This window comes from Astyanax mexicanus, chromosome 17 (genome assembly GCF_023375975.1).
Source record: "Astyanax mexicanus isolate ESR-SI-001 chromosome 17, AstMex3_surface, whole genome shotgun sequence".
In the NCBI taxonomy this organism is placed as follows: domain Eukaryota; kingdom Metazoa; phylum Chordata; class Actinopteri; order Characiformes; family Acestrorhamphidae; genus Astyanax; species Astyanax mexicanus.
The window spans coordinates 22,284,171-22,302,041 of record NC_064424.1 but is presented as its reverse complement, the minus strand read 5'-3'; the positions used below and the strand labels follow the sequence as shown (position 1 = coordinate 22,302,041).

The 17,871-nt window shown below is 38.7% G+C and overlaps 1 protein-coding gene across 1 annotated transcript in view; it reads left to right on the top strand.

Annotated features, from left to right (window-relative positions):
* Nucleotides 1–230: 230 nt before the first annotated feature.
* Nucleotides 231–17,871, top strand: part of LOC125782469 (NACHT, LRR and PYD domains-containing protein 12-like) — a 52,330-nt gene continuing 34,689 nt past the window's right edge. The window contains exons 1-3 of the mRNA XM_049466661.1: nucleotides 231–1,952; nucleotides 5,479–5,652; nucleotides 13,011–13,187. Of these exons, the coding sequence (XP_049322618.1) occupies nucleotides 250–1,952; nucleotides 5,479–5,652; nucleotides 13,011–13,187 (2,054 nt within the window). The 5' untranslated portion in view covers nucleotides 231–249. The remainder of the gene's footprint in view (nucleotides 1,953–5,478; nucleotides 5,653–13,010; nucleotides 13,188–17,871) is intronic.

Below are 17,871 nucleotides of genomic sequence, written 5' to 3'. Positions count from 1 at the left end.
GTGGAATTTAAAACAGACAGTCCTCAGCATGACACTGTCTTTTCTGAACCTGATGAATCGTGAAGACATCGCCTCTGCTCTGCAAAGTAGGTGATCAACAAATGACAAAATATAATATTGTATATAATAATAAATCTGTGATTGGAAGGTCATTTCTGAAACATTTTTTTATTTTCTGTTTTTCTATTGTGTAATAACATTTGAGCAGATGAGCTCATTGCATATATACAGCGTCCACTTAAAGAAGGAATGAAACATAAGTATCATCATGTTTGCGAGGGAATTGCAAAGCAGGGAGAATCCACCAGTCTGAATAAGATCTACACAGATCTGTACATCACTGAAGGTGGAGCTGGACACGTCAACAAAGAACATGAAGTGAGACGTATTGAGAAAAATCAGATGCAGCAAGACGTACAGATTGAATGCAGGAACATGTTTGAACTTTTACCTGGACAAGACAGACCCATCAGAACTGTGCTGACACAGGGAGTTGCAGGAATTGGAAAATCGATCTGTGTCCAGAAGTTTATTTTGGACTGGGCTGAAGGTGAACATCGGGACATCCAGTTCATATTTCCACTTCCTTTCCGGGAACTGAACTTAGTGAAAGAAGATCACAGTTTGATGGACATCATCAGTTTTTTCTTCCCAGAGACAAAAGGCCTGATATTAACAGACCTGTACAAAGTCATGTTCATCCTTGATGGACTGGATGAATGTCAACTTCCATTGTCATTCCAGAAAAATGAAATCTTGCAAAATGTCTGTAAACAAGCCTCACTGGATGTTGTGCTGACAAACCTCATCAAGGGAAATCTGCTCCCCTCAGCTCAGATCTGGATAACAACAAGACCAGCTGCAGCCAGTATGATCCCTGCAGAGTGTGTTGACCGGGTGTCAGAGGTCCGCGGCTTCAATGATCAGCAGAAGGAGGAGTACTTCAGAAGAAGAATCAGTGATCAGGTTATGGCCAACAAAATAATTGAATACATTAAACAGTCAAGAAGCCTCTTCATCATGTGCCATATCCCAGTGTTCTGTTGGATATCAGCCACTGTGCTTCAGAAAATTCTGCAAGACACAGAGAGTGAGAAAACACCAAAGACCCTGACAAACATGTACACATGCTTTCTGATCTTTCAGGCTGTGCAGGGAAATGTGAAATACACTGGGAAAAATGCCTTGGACATACCATGGAATAAAGAGGCCATTCTGGCACTGGGAAAGTTGGCTTTTCAGCAGTTGGAAGAAAACAATCTGATCTTCTATGCAGGGCATTTAAAAGCATGTGAAATTGACCCCAGTAAGATATCAGTGTACTCAGGACTGTGCACTCAGGAGACTGTCAGATTTCTCGGTACAGTTTTCAGCTTTGTTCATCTGAGCATTCAGGAGTTCCTCGCTGCATTATTTGCATACTTATCGCTCAGAAATGACAACAGAAACGTTTTTCAACCACAGTCCTCATCACAGGAGAGCAAAACAACCAAGCTTGATTTTTTCAAGACTGCAGTAGACAAGGCTTTGGAGAGTGACCATGGCCACCTGGATCTCTTCCTTCGCTTCCTTTTGGGTCTCTCACTGGAGTCTAATGAGGTACTAATCCGAGGTCTGTTGACTCAGACAGGAAGTAGTTCTGACTGCAGGAAGGAAATAGTCGAGTACATCAAGATAAAGTTTAGGGAAAATCCCTCTCCAGAGAGATCCATCAATCTGATCTACTGTCTGAACGAGTTAAACGATGATTCTCTGGTGAAAGAGATCCAGAGTTACATGAGTTCAGGACGTCTCGCTGAAGCTGAACTCTCACCTGCTCAGTGGTCAGCTCTGGTCTTTGTGCTGCTGACATCTAAAGAGAAGCTGGAGGAGTTTGATCTGAAGAAGTTCATCAGATCAGAGGAGTGTCTGAACAGACTGTTACCAGTCGTCCAGGAAGCCACAAGTGTTCTGTAAGTATCTGTTTATACAAATCAGTAAAAGGTTTCTCATTTTACTTTGTATTTTAGTGAGGCCAGTTCAAATGCCAGTCAAGTTATTATAATAATCAATTCCATTTCATAGGGAAATAACTAAACTGAAAATAAAAAAAGCTGAACAATGTTATTCTGTATTCATCAAACCAAGCACAATGATTCCCACCAGACCTACCAAGTCCTCTGGACAATAGTGGTGCTTATACAAGCAGATCTCCAGCAGTTTCAAGTACACCATAGTGTTAAGGACATATCAATGTTAGATATTACATTTCTGCTACCCTAAAGGAAGATTAACATTTCTTCTGATATTTTTTTTTGCAGTACTATATAAACAGTGTTGGGAAGTAATGGATTACATGTAACGGCGTTACGTAATCAGATTACAAATTATGAGTAACTGTTATCCGTTACAGTTACTGCTTCAGTAAGTGGTAATCAGATTACAGTTACTCTGCTAAAATAAAAGGGTTACATTGCGGTACTTTCCTATTTTTGCTCTTCCAATCCAACACTGACAAAACGCAAATAACATTTTGCGGTGAAATCGCTCTGATATGACAGGGAACTGTCTGCCCCTCCTCCCGTCTCGCTGCACACACACACAGGGAGGAGGGGCAGACAGCGGCTCCGCGCACACAGAGCCATAGAGAGAGACGAAATTAACTGACATATTGGTCAACGAATAAAAACGAGACGAAAATGTTTGTCAGGGACCAAATCCAATCAGAACTGATTTAGTTCTGTGAAAGGTAGGGACCAGTTAGGAAGAGATCCAATCACTGCTACTTTAGCGAAGGTGGAGAGGCGGGACAAGCCGCAGTAGCGCCGCGCGCTCAGTTACAAACCCGGGAATTAACCTGTCGTTACGGGGCTCGACTGGAAGTTAACAGGAGATAGAGAGGGGAGATATTATATATTTCTCCTTTGACGTCGCGAAAAACAAGATAACGTGTAAACCGTGTGGAGCGACTCCATCTCCGGTAAAAACACCACTAATCTTTCAGCTTCTGCAGAGCAGAGTCACACAGATCATGCAGAGATCCGCGTTTTAATACTGATGTTATTCATGAGCTGATAGTGTGTTTAACTCGTGCACAGTGCACTAAAACACAGAACTGATACAGAACTCACTCATTAAGATCAGATCATCTGTTTAGTCTCACAGTGGGAAAGATATAGCTAGTGTTAAAGCAGGAACAGGTCAGAAAGGAACTCAATAATAAAACCAAAATAATACAATAAAATAAGTGAATCTCTGAACCCAAAAGTCTGTGTAAAGTTCCTTACAGCACTTTCTCATAAGTTTCGCATTTTAACTCATGAAGTCTCTCAGTACATCCTGAGAGCATCTCTACAGGACAGTGTGTGAATGTGTGTTTTTGATCTCATTTATAGACTGTAGCTCCAGTAGGTGTGCTGGGTAAGTGCTGGAGATTAAACTAGATAATTTAAAAGCTGTTTTTGCGTCCACAGCTCTGTTCAAACTATAATTTAACTATTCAGTTGTTTTATGACCTGATTTCTAGAACAAATTTTTTTATGTAAAATATGTATAGTCACACACCTACAATAATAATAATAATATACATTAAATCATATATAAATATATTTCACATTCAAACATTAACAATATTACTCAAGTGGTTATTAAACGTTTCATTTCGTATAAGTGTAGAGTTAATAATTAAAGGGAACTGATGAAAAAGCATTTACATTTACACCCTTTACATTTTAGTCGACTAAATTTACTGTAATTTTAGTAGACTATATTCTTATGACATTAAGTCGAGTAAAAATAAAAACATTTCAGATGACTAAATTGTGACTAAAACTAAATGCTATTTTCATCACAAGACTATGACTAAGACTAAATCAAAATTTGTTGTCAAAATTAACACTGGTGGCAAACCTGCAAACAGATAGCTTACAGTTGTTGTGGTTTTTAATGGTTTTATCATCAATTTATAGAAGGGTTTCATAAAATTGTTTGATGAAATGGTTTCATAAGTATTTTTATAGGATGATTGAAAAGGCTGTTTTATTTTTTTATCTATTTGTTTACTGGAAAGAAAAATAAAATAATAATATGCAATATGTGGTCGCTACATTCATTCAGGCTTAAAAAAATGACAATATTGTAAGTAATCCAAAGTAATCAGATTACGTTACTCACTTGAAGTAATGTAACTGATTACGTTACAAATTACATTTTGAGTGATGTAATCAGTAATCTGTAACGGATTAAAAGTAACCTTCCCAACACTGTATATAAAATTTGTAAACCACTGCATTGATTTTAATGTATTTTAAGTTCTTCTCTAGATAGTAGAATGTTGTACTCTTAAATCCTACAATTTTAACTAGATAAAGTAACTTTTAAAATGAATATTATTTCTACATTTTATAAACAGGATAGTTAGTTTTTTATACTTTTTATAAACAATTTGTAATTTATTGCCTTGCCTATAGTATCACAATATATTGCAATGTATCACAATAGAGGCCACCACATGTTGTTCGTGTAATCACCAGTATTTTAGCAAACTCTTCTTTTCCTCATTAGTGTTCCTCGTGCCCCCGTTGTGGTTGCTTTTGCTACTCCTGCTGCTCCCGCGGGGCCTTGGACCTGCACTCTGTATCATCATCCTCCTTCTCACTGTCATCCTACTCCACCTCACCATAATCATCCTCCTCACAATCTTCCCCCTCCATCATCCTCCTCCTTACCATCATTATCCTCCTCCATTATCCTCTTCCTCACCATCATCCTCATCCTCCTCTTCACCATCATTACCCTCCCCATCATCGTCATCCTCCTCCTGACTATAATCAACCCTTATCAACCTCATTCTCATTTATTTCTGTATCTGTTCTACTCCCAAAATTTACCTCTGCTACTGCTACTCGCATCTCCTCACCACTTTCATTAACTTACACCAGTTTATCTTCTCACTAGATGATACAAAATGAAAGTCCTTCAGTGTCTCCCATTCTCACACTCTGTCTTACTGTATTTCCACACTCCGCTCAGGATACATCCCACCCTTCATTTCAGCTACATTTGAACCCATGTTTCTCCTGGCTTTCTGACTACAGTCGGAACAGTCATACGTTTTTTGGGCTTTAGTGTCAAGCTTGTCCGCGAAGCTGCCCCGAACTCCTGCCCAAAACCTCTGAGTTTGCTCCCCCAAATCCAGTTCAAGAGCATGAGAAATAATAACAAATTGGAGTTATGAATATACTTTACTCCTCTCATGCAGGGCTATATAAACCCTCACTTTCTCTCTACCTGTGTGTTGAAAACTTCACACCCACCTCCTCCCCATCTTCCTTCTTTTTTCCTGTAATTCTTCTCATGGGGGTGCTTCAGCTTCATGCTTCCCCGAACTCCTGCCCAAATCCAGTTTAAGGGTGTGAGAAACTAGCAAATGTAAATTTTCTTATTAACAGACAATGTTACCATAACAGCATTTAGAGACATCTAACACTTTACTTTTAGGCTCAGTGACTGTAACCTGACAGAGAGAAGCTGTTCAGCTCTTCTCAGGGTTCTCAGTTCAGAATCCTCTACACTAACTCTGCTGGATCTGAGCAACAATCCCATACAGGACTGTGGAGTAGAGCTTCTCTCTAATGGACTGAAGAGTTCAAAATGTAAACTGGAGACACTGAGGTGAGTTTATGTTCTATTTTAATGGTTTAATGATTATGGTTGTGAAGTTGTATGTCCAAACAACATAATCCGGCATTGAGGTGCCTTAAAAAAATGCAGATTTAAATTTTGTTTGTGTGCAAACCTAAAACTGTTGATAAATGGCTAATGCATGTAAACACTGAGAAACTGGTATCTGTAGGCTGTTACAAACTAAATTTGCATTTGGTATTGGCATGGTGACATCCAGAATTTTATTATTCTCTATTGTACACCCTGTGCAAAGCATGTCGCAATGCTTTTTGCTATCTAACACCCCATCAACAATCTATTTTATATAATGCCAAAAACACACCCATTATTAATTGAGAGAATAATTACAGGCATTTTGTGCGTTTTGAGCTTCAAAAGGTATATTTTTGGTGCCTTCACAATACCAAGACACACTGGCATTGCTTAAATCAATCTGTGCAAGGCACAATTAACCAATGCTCTATGGATCGCTAAAATAAATCCCAAAGATATTTGAGTTTGTTTTTTATACTATGACCTTTTTTCTTAATTTTAATTTAAACAGTGGGCTTCAAGTCACTATGATTGGGAGATTGCTGTTCGAATCCCTTCTGGAGCCCTGTTATCTAGCCCTGTTGTCTATGTTCACTTCAGTCAGTTGCACATCTGTGCAAAAAATAGCAACATGCCAAAAATGTACCTGAACACCCTTCACTTTCAGACCACCATGCCCGTAAGTTTAGATTTATTTCTATACTCTGATTCTATTTTAATGGCGTAGAAGACGCTCTCTCCCCACATCACTCCGAAGGGTGATGTAACTCAGCACAAGGCATCTGTGAGCTGATGTATCGGAATCCAAGTCGTTGCGCTTTCCTCCAAGTACATTGGTGACTCACTAATGCTACATCAGCAGCAGTTTGAAAAGAGGTGGTGGTTGACTTCACATGTATCAGAGAAGGCATGTGTTGTCTTCACCCTCCTGGTGTTGAGGCATCACTAGTGATATGGGGCATCCTAATGAGTGGGTTGGGGAATTGGCCTTGTAAATTGGGGAGCAAATGGGATGAAAAAAAAATATTTAAACAAATGAAATATATTGCCTTGCCTACAGTACTATAAAATATTGCAGTACATATAAGCCCTGTTTCGTGATCCCTATTATATTGGCAAGTACAAAGCTCTAATAATTATGAACAAATGTTTTTTGCATCTCATTTGGTTATTCTTGGGACACGTAACAGAATCAAGAGATCTTACTTTACTTTTTTTTTTACTTTACTTTTAGGCTCAGTGAGTGTAACTTGACAGAGAGAAGCTGTTCAGCTCTGCTCAACGTTCTCAACTCAGAATTCTCTACACTGACTCTGCTGGATCTGAGCAACAATCCTATAAAGGACTGTGGAGTAGAGCTTCTCTCTGAAGGACTGAAGAGTTCAAACTGTAAACTGGAGAAACTGAAGTGAGTTTATTTCCCATTTCAATGGTTTAATGATTATGGTTGTACAATTGTATATCCAATTAACATGTGGTAATGCTACATTGTGCTACCTTGGAAACACAGGTTAAATTTTAATTGTGTGCAAACCTAAAACTTTTGATAAATGGCTAATGCATGTAAACACTGAGAAACTGATATCTGTAGGCTGTTACAAACTAAATTTGTAATTGGTGTTGGCATGGTGACAGTCAGCATTTTTAACACATTAGAAAAATTGCTTTTTCACAGAAAGCAATGTTAAGTATTTGTTGCAGAATTATAAAAGTAATTTTTCCTGCTATTCCATTTACAATAATACTTCCAAGATAGGGTCCATTACTGTCACAGACTGCACTAGTGTCATCATTCATTACAAGGGTCTGTCAAACTTAACTGTCCTAAATAATTATTTAATGTTTTTTTTTTTCAACATTTGTAAGAATTGGTTTTTCAGCAAGGTGATGAACTCACCTGTTGTACTGTTTATATTATGTTTAGATGTAGACACTAAACGTTTTCTATAGACCAAGATCTAAAGTGGTCGAGACATTATAATATAAAAATAATACAATTCATTATACACATGTAGTAATAAATATTATATTTTAGCACAAAATGCTAAATGTAACAGTACTTTTGTAATAATATTGGATGTGCGTCAGGTATACAGATTATACTCTATTATGTGATGCCACTGGACAATTAAAACATCTACACCTGGAGTCTGCCAGTTTTTCCTTTAAAATGAGGCTGAATCATGGCGTAACTAGAATTCATTCATTTTTGTTAATCACATGGAACTAAATTACACATGAAAACCAGTGCAATCAATCATTGTGTTAAAGTAAGAGCTTCTTTGAAAAAGGTTTCACAATGTAACCACTAAACCAACCTGATATACCTAATAGGGATATTTGACCAGAGCTCAGGACCTCTAGAGATAGAAATGTTTGCCAATTTGTTTGGCATTCCTTGTACAACAAATTCTATAACATTCTATCATTTTATAGCACATTCTTTTACTACAGTAAATTAAAATAATATAAAGACCACAGAATGTCAAAGTAGTTGGTGGGATTTGAACAGACTAATACTAATATTATGTTTCCTTACCCAACTTTAGTAATGTGGTCTTCCTTCATCTCAAACGTTCAGAAAGGGTTTTAAATTTAAGCTTAAAAAGATTAACCTGGTGTTTAGCTGCAATCTTGTTGTAGGACATTTTTGTAGCATCAGTCTACTGTAGTGAATATCTGCTGTGCTATGGTACTCATTAGTAGCATTGTGCAAAATGTTTGCTACCCTGTGCATAGTGGATTTATTGCAGAAATGAGAGAATTTAACTGTTAAAACATGTTGATTTATACACTCTTAAACCGATTCCAAATGAGGTTGAGACAGAGACCAGATTTGACTGCTACAATCCTAATGCTCTCAGCCATACTTCTTATTAAACACTTAATTAATCTTCTGTGCATTATTATTAAGCTTCAAGCTGAATAACAACAGCATTGCAGAGGAAGGTTGTGCTGCTTTTCCATCAGCCCTTCATGTCTGATGGAGCTGGAGTCACAAAAAATAGGAATCACTGAAGTGAGGCAGCTTTGTTCCTACCTGAATAACACAGACTGTAAACTGCAGAAATTAAGGTTCTATATAATAATTTCATTTGTAGGCTGATTATTAAGAAGATGAAGATTTAATTTACTCATTGCTGCTTACAGTAGAAAGTAAAGTAAAGTTGAAAGTAAAGACTGAAAGTGTTGATGCATCACACATGAAAAATTTAAAGATTCAGACCATTAAGCATACAGACCCTTAAAATTACAGATTACAGCCCTATCATGTCACCTTCATACAATGTGTTTTGTGTCTCTAGAGTTTCATTCTGCAGTATAACAGAAGAAGGATATGCTGCTCTGGCTTCAGCTTTGAAATCAAACCCCTCCTCACTCGTGACTGAGTTGGATCTCAGAGGAAATGACCCTGGAGAAACAGGAGTTCAGCTGCTCACTGATTTACAAAATGATCCAAGCAGTAAACTCGAGAAAATAAGGTAAAACCATGTGTTTGCAACAACAGCATAGGTAACTCCTAACTGATGTATTGTGCTTGGGATGTTAAACATGATCTTCTTTTTGATATTTTTCTTAAGCAGAAAGGCCTTCTTCATTAATTTATCTGACAAATTAAAATTATTTTATGTTTTTTCACATCATTCAGAAAAATGTAATGACTTTTTGTATGCATTTCAAACACCTGAACATAAATCCTGTCTGTTGTCCTAGTTTTTTTTAAACCTTAGCTTTTTACAGCCTCAACAAATTAACTAAGTGCATTAAACATACGGTCTAGGGATGGAATATATTAAATATAATATATAATATATATATTGTCTTTTAAAAAGGGTTTACAAAAAAAAAAGAAAAGGTTTTACAAAAACAGCAATGCAATAATCTGGGCTGCCCAAAGACTCAACAAATCCACTAAGTATATTTAACACAGGAACTAGAGATGGCATTATCATGATCAGGCAGGACGCTATTTGTGCTATTTTTTACCCAGATGAGTAACTGAGACCAGTCAGAGGGGTGTTTGTGACAATATAGGTATAAAAACTTTCCGAGTTCCTGATTTACACTCTCACACTCACACTGACTGTTACTAGTGGGGTGAAAACTTGAGGTTAAACGGATGTGTTCAAAAAATGTTTTCCAAACCCTGGAAGTATATTGTGTGCCTCTGTCAGAAAGTATATCTTCCGGTATACTGTGATGCCTGAAAAAATGTGTATTTGGCTTGGGCAGTTTGAAAGGCTGATGGAAATTGAATAAATTTTACACCTCTAGACAAACGATCAACTACTGTGAGAATGGTGGTAAAACCGACTGATACAGGTAAAATCTACAGCTATGTGACCAAGTTCTTCAGGAATGGGCAGAGGCATAAGCTGGAAGGGTTTCCGGAGTTTTGCACTGAGCGCATACGGAGCAGGAAGAGATGAAGCGATGAATATCTGCTTTCATGGAATCCCACCAGTAACATGCAGCAGGAAGATGCAGAGTACGGGTTTCACCGGGATGGCCGGAGGTCCAAGAAATGAACCGATCTTTAAACTGTGGAGGAACAAACATCTTATCAAGAGGGCAGTCCTCTTTAGGTGGATGAGCAGAATTGACTCCCAATGAGTAAGGGCTATACTAACTGATGGAGAAAGGATGCGCTTCACTGTAGTAGAGTCCGATACATTTTTCTGGGTGCTGTAAATCCAGGACAGTGCACCAGCCTTGCTGTTACAGTCTCCAGGGCAAAAGAAAAATGAGAAATTAAATTGTGAAAAGAAAATGGACCAACGAGCTTGTCTAGGATTAAACGCTTAGCTGTCCTAAGATATTCTAGGTTTTATGGGTCTGTAAGAACTGTAAATGGTTGAGCAGCCCCCTTCAGCCAGTGACGCCACTCCTCCAGAGCGAGTTTTACTGCGAGTATCTTTCTTTTCTTTATGACGTTCAGCAGAACAAAGTTTGCAAAAGAAAAGTGCTACAGTTTGGGAAGAGATCACCTACGCTGGGACAGAACAGCCCCTAGCCCGGAATCAGAGGCATCGACTTCGACAGTGAAGGGTAAACACCTAACACACCAATAACATCGCTGAGAAATGCGACTCGCTGTGTATGGAACTGGCATTTCTCAGTTTTGGTGAAGAGATCTTGGAGATGTTGTAAGACTTGACAGACGTGAGTGATGTGAGTGGTTAAGTCAGGGGAGTACACAAGAACATCGTCTATAAAAACAATTACGAATTTGAAATACTTAGAATACTGAAGTCGCGTAGCCAAGGCCATAACTCATAACGAGACACTCGTAGTGATCTCTAGTGGTAGTGAACGCATCCCCTTTCCTGATACACACTAGGTTGTATGCACTTCTAAGATCTACAGGAATGAGAGGCAGAGGATACGCATATTTATGAGTGATGTTGTTGAGACCGTGATAATCTATGCAGGGCCTCAAATCACCGTCCTTCTTCTTAAAGAAGAATCCGAAACCTACAGGTGATTTGGACGGTTGAATGAAGCCCTGCACTACTGCCTCATTAACATACTCTTCCATGGCCTGTTCCTCCTTGCGAGTGAGTGGATATACACATGATTAGGGCAAGGTGGCACTTTCTACAAGGTCTATGGCACAATCAAAGGGACAATGAGGAGGCAACTTGGTGGCATCAACTTTGCTGAAGACTTCTAAAAAGTCAGAGTATTCAGGGGGAATAGTGGTATGAAAGTAGAAATTTCTACGGTGGTGGAATATACAGTGAGCTTATCTAGGGCTAGGCAGTAAGTGTAGCAGTGAGAAGACCAGGAAAGAATATCTCCTTGGCTTCAGAAAATGACTGAGTTGTGGGTTTTAACCAGGGGAAACCTAAGATAATGGAATGTTCAGTGTGTGGGAGAATACAACAAAACAGTTCTTCAGTATGAACAGCGCTGGCTTGGAGCTTGAGGGGATTTGTCTGGTGAGTGACTGGCTTAGATTGGGTAGTTTTTTCCATTAACTGCATAAATGGTGATGCGATGAAGTAAAGCTCTAGTCAGAATTCCCCACTCACAGACCAGATATTCACTGATGAAGTGAATTTCCCTCAGAACTGAAATCTAAAAGGGCCGGTAAACACAAAATATTATGGATATTAAAGTTTCTTGAAGTCGACCCTATGGAAGGGTTACACACCACGTTAGTGCAAGGAAAAGATTCCACATGCTTTCCGGGGGTTGACCTCTTTGTCTGGAATGAGACTATTGCGAAACACTTTGAGCTTCAACTTTAAAAAAAGCAACATAGTAATGAATTGGACCAGAGTGTTTGTAAGAATGTTTAATTATGTCTCAATTAATTATTTAATTAGTTAAAATTGCAAGTAATTTCTTAGTAGTTTTTACTCTCTACAGGTTGTTAAAAAGTTCTCCTGCAGAGGAAGTCTGTGCTTCTCTGACTGCAGCTCTAGGAACAAACCCTTTACTGCTGACAGAGCTGGATCTGAGTGAGAAAATAACAGGAGACTCAGAAGTGAAGCAGCTCTCTGATCTACTTGAGGATTCACACTGTAGAACCAAGAAACTGAAGTATGTATTGTTGATTCTTTTACCAATGTAAAAGTGTAAATATTCATGCAAAGATAAACCACTTAAATGTTGTAATATCTGTATCTACTTATACAGTGACATGCAAAGGTTTGGTCACCCCTGGCCAAAATTACTGTTACTGCATACCAGGGTTGTAACAGTACACAAAATCCATGGTTTAGTTCACACCTCAATATAAACACCACAATTATGTGTGATTTCGGTACAGTGGTTAGAAAACAAAAAAAGAAAGAAGCAGGGTTTCCTTTTGTCAGTATGTTTTAAACAGAGTTTTGCAACTAACAGAATAATCCATGTAGTGTTATATAAGCCACTCTGAGGTAGTTAATACAGCAAGTACTGCATTAATTTTTTGTAAATAATTAAACATATAGGGCTCTATTTTATTTCTATCTATAGCACACCAGTCAGCTGGATCTAGGGCATGTCTCTTCGGTATCGTAAGAACGGAAATAGTATGCCTTGCCAGGCTCGAAATGCAAAATGCCTGTACTAATTCTCTTAATTAATCATGGGTGTGTTTTAGGTGTGATTGAGTGAGAATAAACTTTAAAATTTATAAACATATAAAATACCAAGAACAGCATAAAATAGACAGACATATGTGACTGATTTTATAATATTAACATAATATAAATTTTCTACATGAAATATCCTGTAAAATGCATTCAAATCAAGAATGGATTTAAATTGAGATTTTATGTGTTATTGCTAAACAATTACTTTTGAGTTTTGTATGATAGTCTTTCAGACTGTGGTATAACGGTGGAAGGATATGCTGCTCTGGCTTCAGCTCTAAAATCAAACCCATCATCACATCTGATAGAGTTAGATCTCAGAGGGAACGATCCTGGAGACACAGGAGTAAAGAAACTTCATGATTTGCTTGTGGATCCACAGCATAAACTGAGCAAACTGAGGTAGGTATTTTTATTTAACATGGGAATGTTTAACATAAAACATTTGATAGGGAAAAGTATTTCAGCGTTTAAGGAAGTTTTTCGTAAAGAACCTGCAAGACATGTCATGTAATGATTTATTTACACTCCTAGTATGTATTTTTTATATATTTGTTGGTTTGTTTGTTTTTTCTTCTATTGTTTTGTTTTTTGTTTAACATGTATTATTTGTATGTGCAGGCTATTGAAAAGCTCTGCTGCAGAGGATTTCTGTGCTTCTCTGACTGAAGCTCTAGGAACAAACCCTTTACTGCTGAGAGAGCTGGACCTGAGTGGAAAAATACAAGGAGACTCAGCAGTGAAGCAGCTCTCTGATCTACTAGAGGATTCACACTGCAGAGCTAAGATACTTAGGTAATGTCTTTAATTTCCCCATTAATGTCTTTAAAATGAAAATTTGATCAATTAATTTATAATTTGTCATTTTGGATTACATAGCATTTTTTCTTACTCACTAGCTTATTCACAAAATTACATTATTTTCAATGTTTTTGCTTTTATTAAGACTCTATTAAATATATATTTCTCAATATTTTCTGTGTTTGCAGACTCAAAAACTGTGATATTACAGAGGAAGGCTTTGCTGCTCTATCATCAGTTCTTTGTTCTAATCCATCACACCTGATAGAGCTGGATCTGAGTGGGAATAAACTAGGGAGTTCTGGGCTGAAGCAGCTTTGTGATCTAGTGAACAATCAGTACTGTACACTGCAAAAACTGAGGTGAGTTTTAAGACATTTTAGTGAATAAATTGCTTATAGACATATACAACAACAGACCATCTAGCTCTCGAAGCTCAGGTTCAGTGCTCAGTGTTCTGCTTCACCAGAGCTTTAGAATCAAGCCTACCTCCACAGAATGGTAAGAACAGGCTTATAGACTATTGGGTGTTTCATTTACCTCCTTTAACAACACTTGGCTCCTCTTCCTCTATCAAACTTGATAGAGCTGGATGTGAGTAAGTATAAACTGGGCAAATCTGGGGTGAAGCAGCTTTGTGATCTAGTAAACAATCAGTACTGTACACTGCAAAAACTGAGGTGAGTTCTAATCGACACTTATCATTATTAGTCAAGTAAAGAGGCTTTTATTGTCATTATATCTGACAGGTACACAGTGCAACAAAATTATGGTCCCCTGGAACTATGGTACAGCAATAAAATAGATAAAAAACAAAACTTATGATACTACAATAAATACAGCAGACAAGAGACAATATAACAGAGAGGACAGTGCAGTAATGATATGGTACAAATAAGATGTGTGTGGAGAGGAACAAACTCTTGCATAAATGCAAGTTCACATGAGGTTTTAGCAACAATACAAACAAAAAAAAGCACCACGTTTTGTTTCCGGAGTGGCCGCTGCTTGCACAGTCAACAGGACGTTGTTGCTAATAGTGTATGCTGTTTATTTAGGTTTAAGTATATGGTGTAGTTAATATTAGGCATTGCAGCAGAGTTCAAGAGAAATCCATATCCATGTCAACATTTGACACTAAAGTTGTGTTCTTAGATTAATATGCAGTTGAATGCACAGTTATCCTCTCCTCCAGCAGGGGACACTAGGAGACTGTAATAGTAAGCACTAGGGAAGAAAAGTGTATTGAGTATGTTGAGAGACTGAGTTGAGTAAAGAGTGTTGCTGGTTACAGATGGGTAAATTTGTCCTTTTCTTTACACCAACACAACAAATTGGCAACGAGATGTCTGCGTCAGTCCCAAGCCCACCTTTTTTTCCTCACGGTGGTGAGCCACCTATACCATTTGATACATAGCAAAAGATTTTCGACAAGTACATGCTTGTGATAAATGCTACTGGAGATGCGTGGCCAGACGCGAGGAAACATGCTGATTACATTGCCTAGACACAGAGGGACAACATTGTTTCTACACGCCCTTGCGTGGCGTTTTGTGCCAAAGGTAAATGTAGTGGTCTGCAAACATGCTTTTAGAGCACACATTTAACAAGTTGATAAAACAGCGTCTCAGTATGTAGCAGCTTTGAGAGCTGTAGCCACGCCATGTGCTTTTGGCCAAATAGAGAGTGAGATGATAGGGAACCAGTTAGTTTCTAATGCTTATCTCAATGTGTAAGAGAGAAGTTTATGCTGGAAGAAAATAGCACATTAGAAAAAGCTATGATAATTGCATGCCAAGTTGAAGCAGCAGTAAAAAATGCCACACTGCTTCCATCTGCAAAACAGTCCAAGCAGTTGGTGCTACAAGGAAAAAAATTGGTGGACAAAAAGGAGCATGCACAGCTAAATGCCTGAGAGCAATGTAAACAGACATATACTCCCCACCAGCAATGAAAATGCTTCAGATCTGCCAGATACTTGTCAAATGGTAAAAACTGCTCAGCTGCTTCAGCAAAATGCAACAACTCCGGAAAAATGGGCGTTTTACACATGTTTGTAAGTGGTAGTTCCAGAGCTAGCTGTGCTCTGCATTGAAGATGTTAAACATGTAGCAGCAGCTTATGATAAGATTACCTGCACTGTTAAAGTTGAAGAGCCACTGGGAAATTTCTATGCTGTGCATCTTATTGTAGACACCGTATCCATATCAAACCAAGGTGTCTCATTCTACATTGGTTTGGACATGATGAAGGCGCTCAAGGTAAACATCATTGTCAGAGTAACTACTTCAAACATGACAATGTAAATGCTCCACAACACTCCACAGTGTACAATGTTCAGTCTGCCTTACCCTCTTCTCCTGGCTGTTAGAAAGGGTTTGTGCAAAAGGTAGATAGACAGATCAGTGCAGCCAGTACGTAAAAAATGTACACGATTACCATTGAGTATTCATAAGGAGGTGTCAGTAGAGCTCAATCGCTTACTTCAAGCAGGCATCATTAAATGCATAGTATATTAATTGAACTTAATGCATAGATGCATTTGAATGGGTGAGTCTGCTAGTGGTAGCACGAAGAAGAATAGGGGGCTTTGACTCTGCGTTGACCTCAGGGAACCAAATAAGTGAGTCATCATAGACTGTTATCCACTTCCTTATATGAATGACTTGTTTGCAGAACTTGCAGGCACTGCACACTACAGCCTGATTGACCTGAGCTCAGCTTACCACCAACTACCTCTGCACCCTGAAAGTCACAGGCTGACTGCTTTCATAACCCATGATGGACTCTTCCAGTACTCTCGGGTTCCCTTTGGCCTTGCTTCAGCACTCCAAAAAATTATGGAGACAAGCCAGAAAGACCTGCCGGGGTTACGCAACACCCTGGATGTCACAATAGTCTATGGAAAATCAATAGAAACACATGACAAGTGTCTAGAAACTCTCCTTGCAAAAAGGTTATTTGGCCAAATGCTAATCACATTCTTGGGGCATGTCATTTCGAAGGAAGGTTTATGACCAAGCTCTGATCACCTGAAATTGCTGAAACTCCTGCACCAAAAGGCGTGGCAGCCCTTTGCTCTATTCTGGGCCTAACTTCATGGTTCAGAAAGTTTCTGCCCAATTTTACAACACGTAAGTAGAACCACTCTGGGAACTGCTCAGAGCAAACTTTGGATAGACATGGAATGATACAGCAGACAGATGATTTAACAACCTGAAATAATTCTCCTGGAAAGTCCTGCTCTTGCTATCTATGACCCAAAGTTACCTACTTTTATCACTACAGATGCCTCTGATTATGGATTAGGAGCTGTCCTGATGCAGCTGCATCAAGACAAGGAGGAACACCTTGCTGCTTTTGCTTCTCGTACGCTGTCAGCTGCCGAGAGAAAGTTCTCCACCATAGAAAAAGAGGTCCTAGCTTGTGTATGGGCAGTGGAACGATGGAGAACTTGTGTGCAGCCGCCGATTTACACCCTGTATCGACAACCAAGCTCTCACAACACTTCTCAACACCAAGAGCATGAATAGAGCTGGTATGAGGATTGTGAGCTGCTCAGTCAGGTTGATGTCTTTTCAGTACAATGTGCAGTACTGTCCAGTTACTGAAAATGTAATAGCAGATGGCCTCTCATATGTTCCCCTCCACAATCCCAGCATGACTCTGCATTCAGAGCATGACTTGTTTATAGAGATAGCAGAAATATCTCCTTTTCTCACTGCATTGCACTGCCACTAGCAGGCATCAAAGCTGAATATGAGGACTGTCCTGAACTAGCACAAGCGCACCAGGTAATTAGCTCAGAATGACCAAAGGTGAAAAAGCAAAACGAGAGTAAACTTTTCACAGATGCCAAGAGAGGTGCTAGGCCTACCAAGGTCAAAGTTGGTGACATGGTGCATGTACAGAAACCTTTCCATGTTGGAAAAGGAGAGAAACGGTACACAGATTAATTGTCTGTGCAGCAGCAGACAGGGCTTAGTACAAGTGGTTCCTGATACATGCTTACAGTTATAGAGCTGTATAACGCTTGAAAATTGTGGTTGCTGAATTTTGTAGCCCTGTAGTATAAGATTACAGAAGAAAACTGTTTAATGCATCCAATTAAGTTATAATGAGACACTAATGCTTTTGTGAAGCAGTGAAGGGGAGCTGTGTTCTTAGCTTAATATGCAGTTGAAGAGTTATCCTCTTCTCCATTAGGGGGCACTAAGAGACTGTAAGTGTAAGCACTGGGGGAGAAGAGTGAGAGCTGTATGAGTCAAGAGGCTTTTATTGTCAT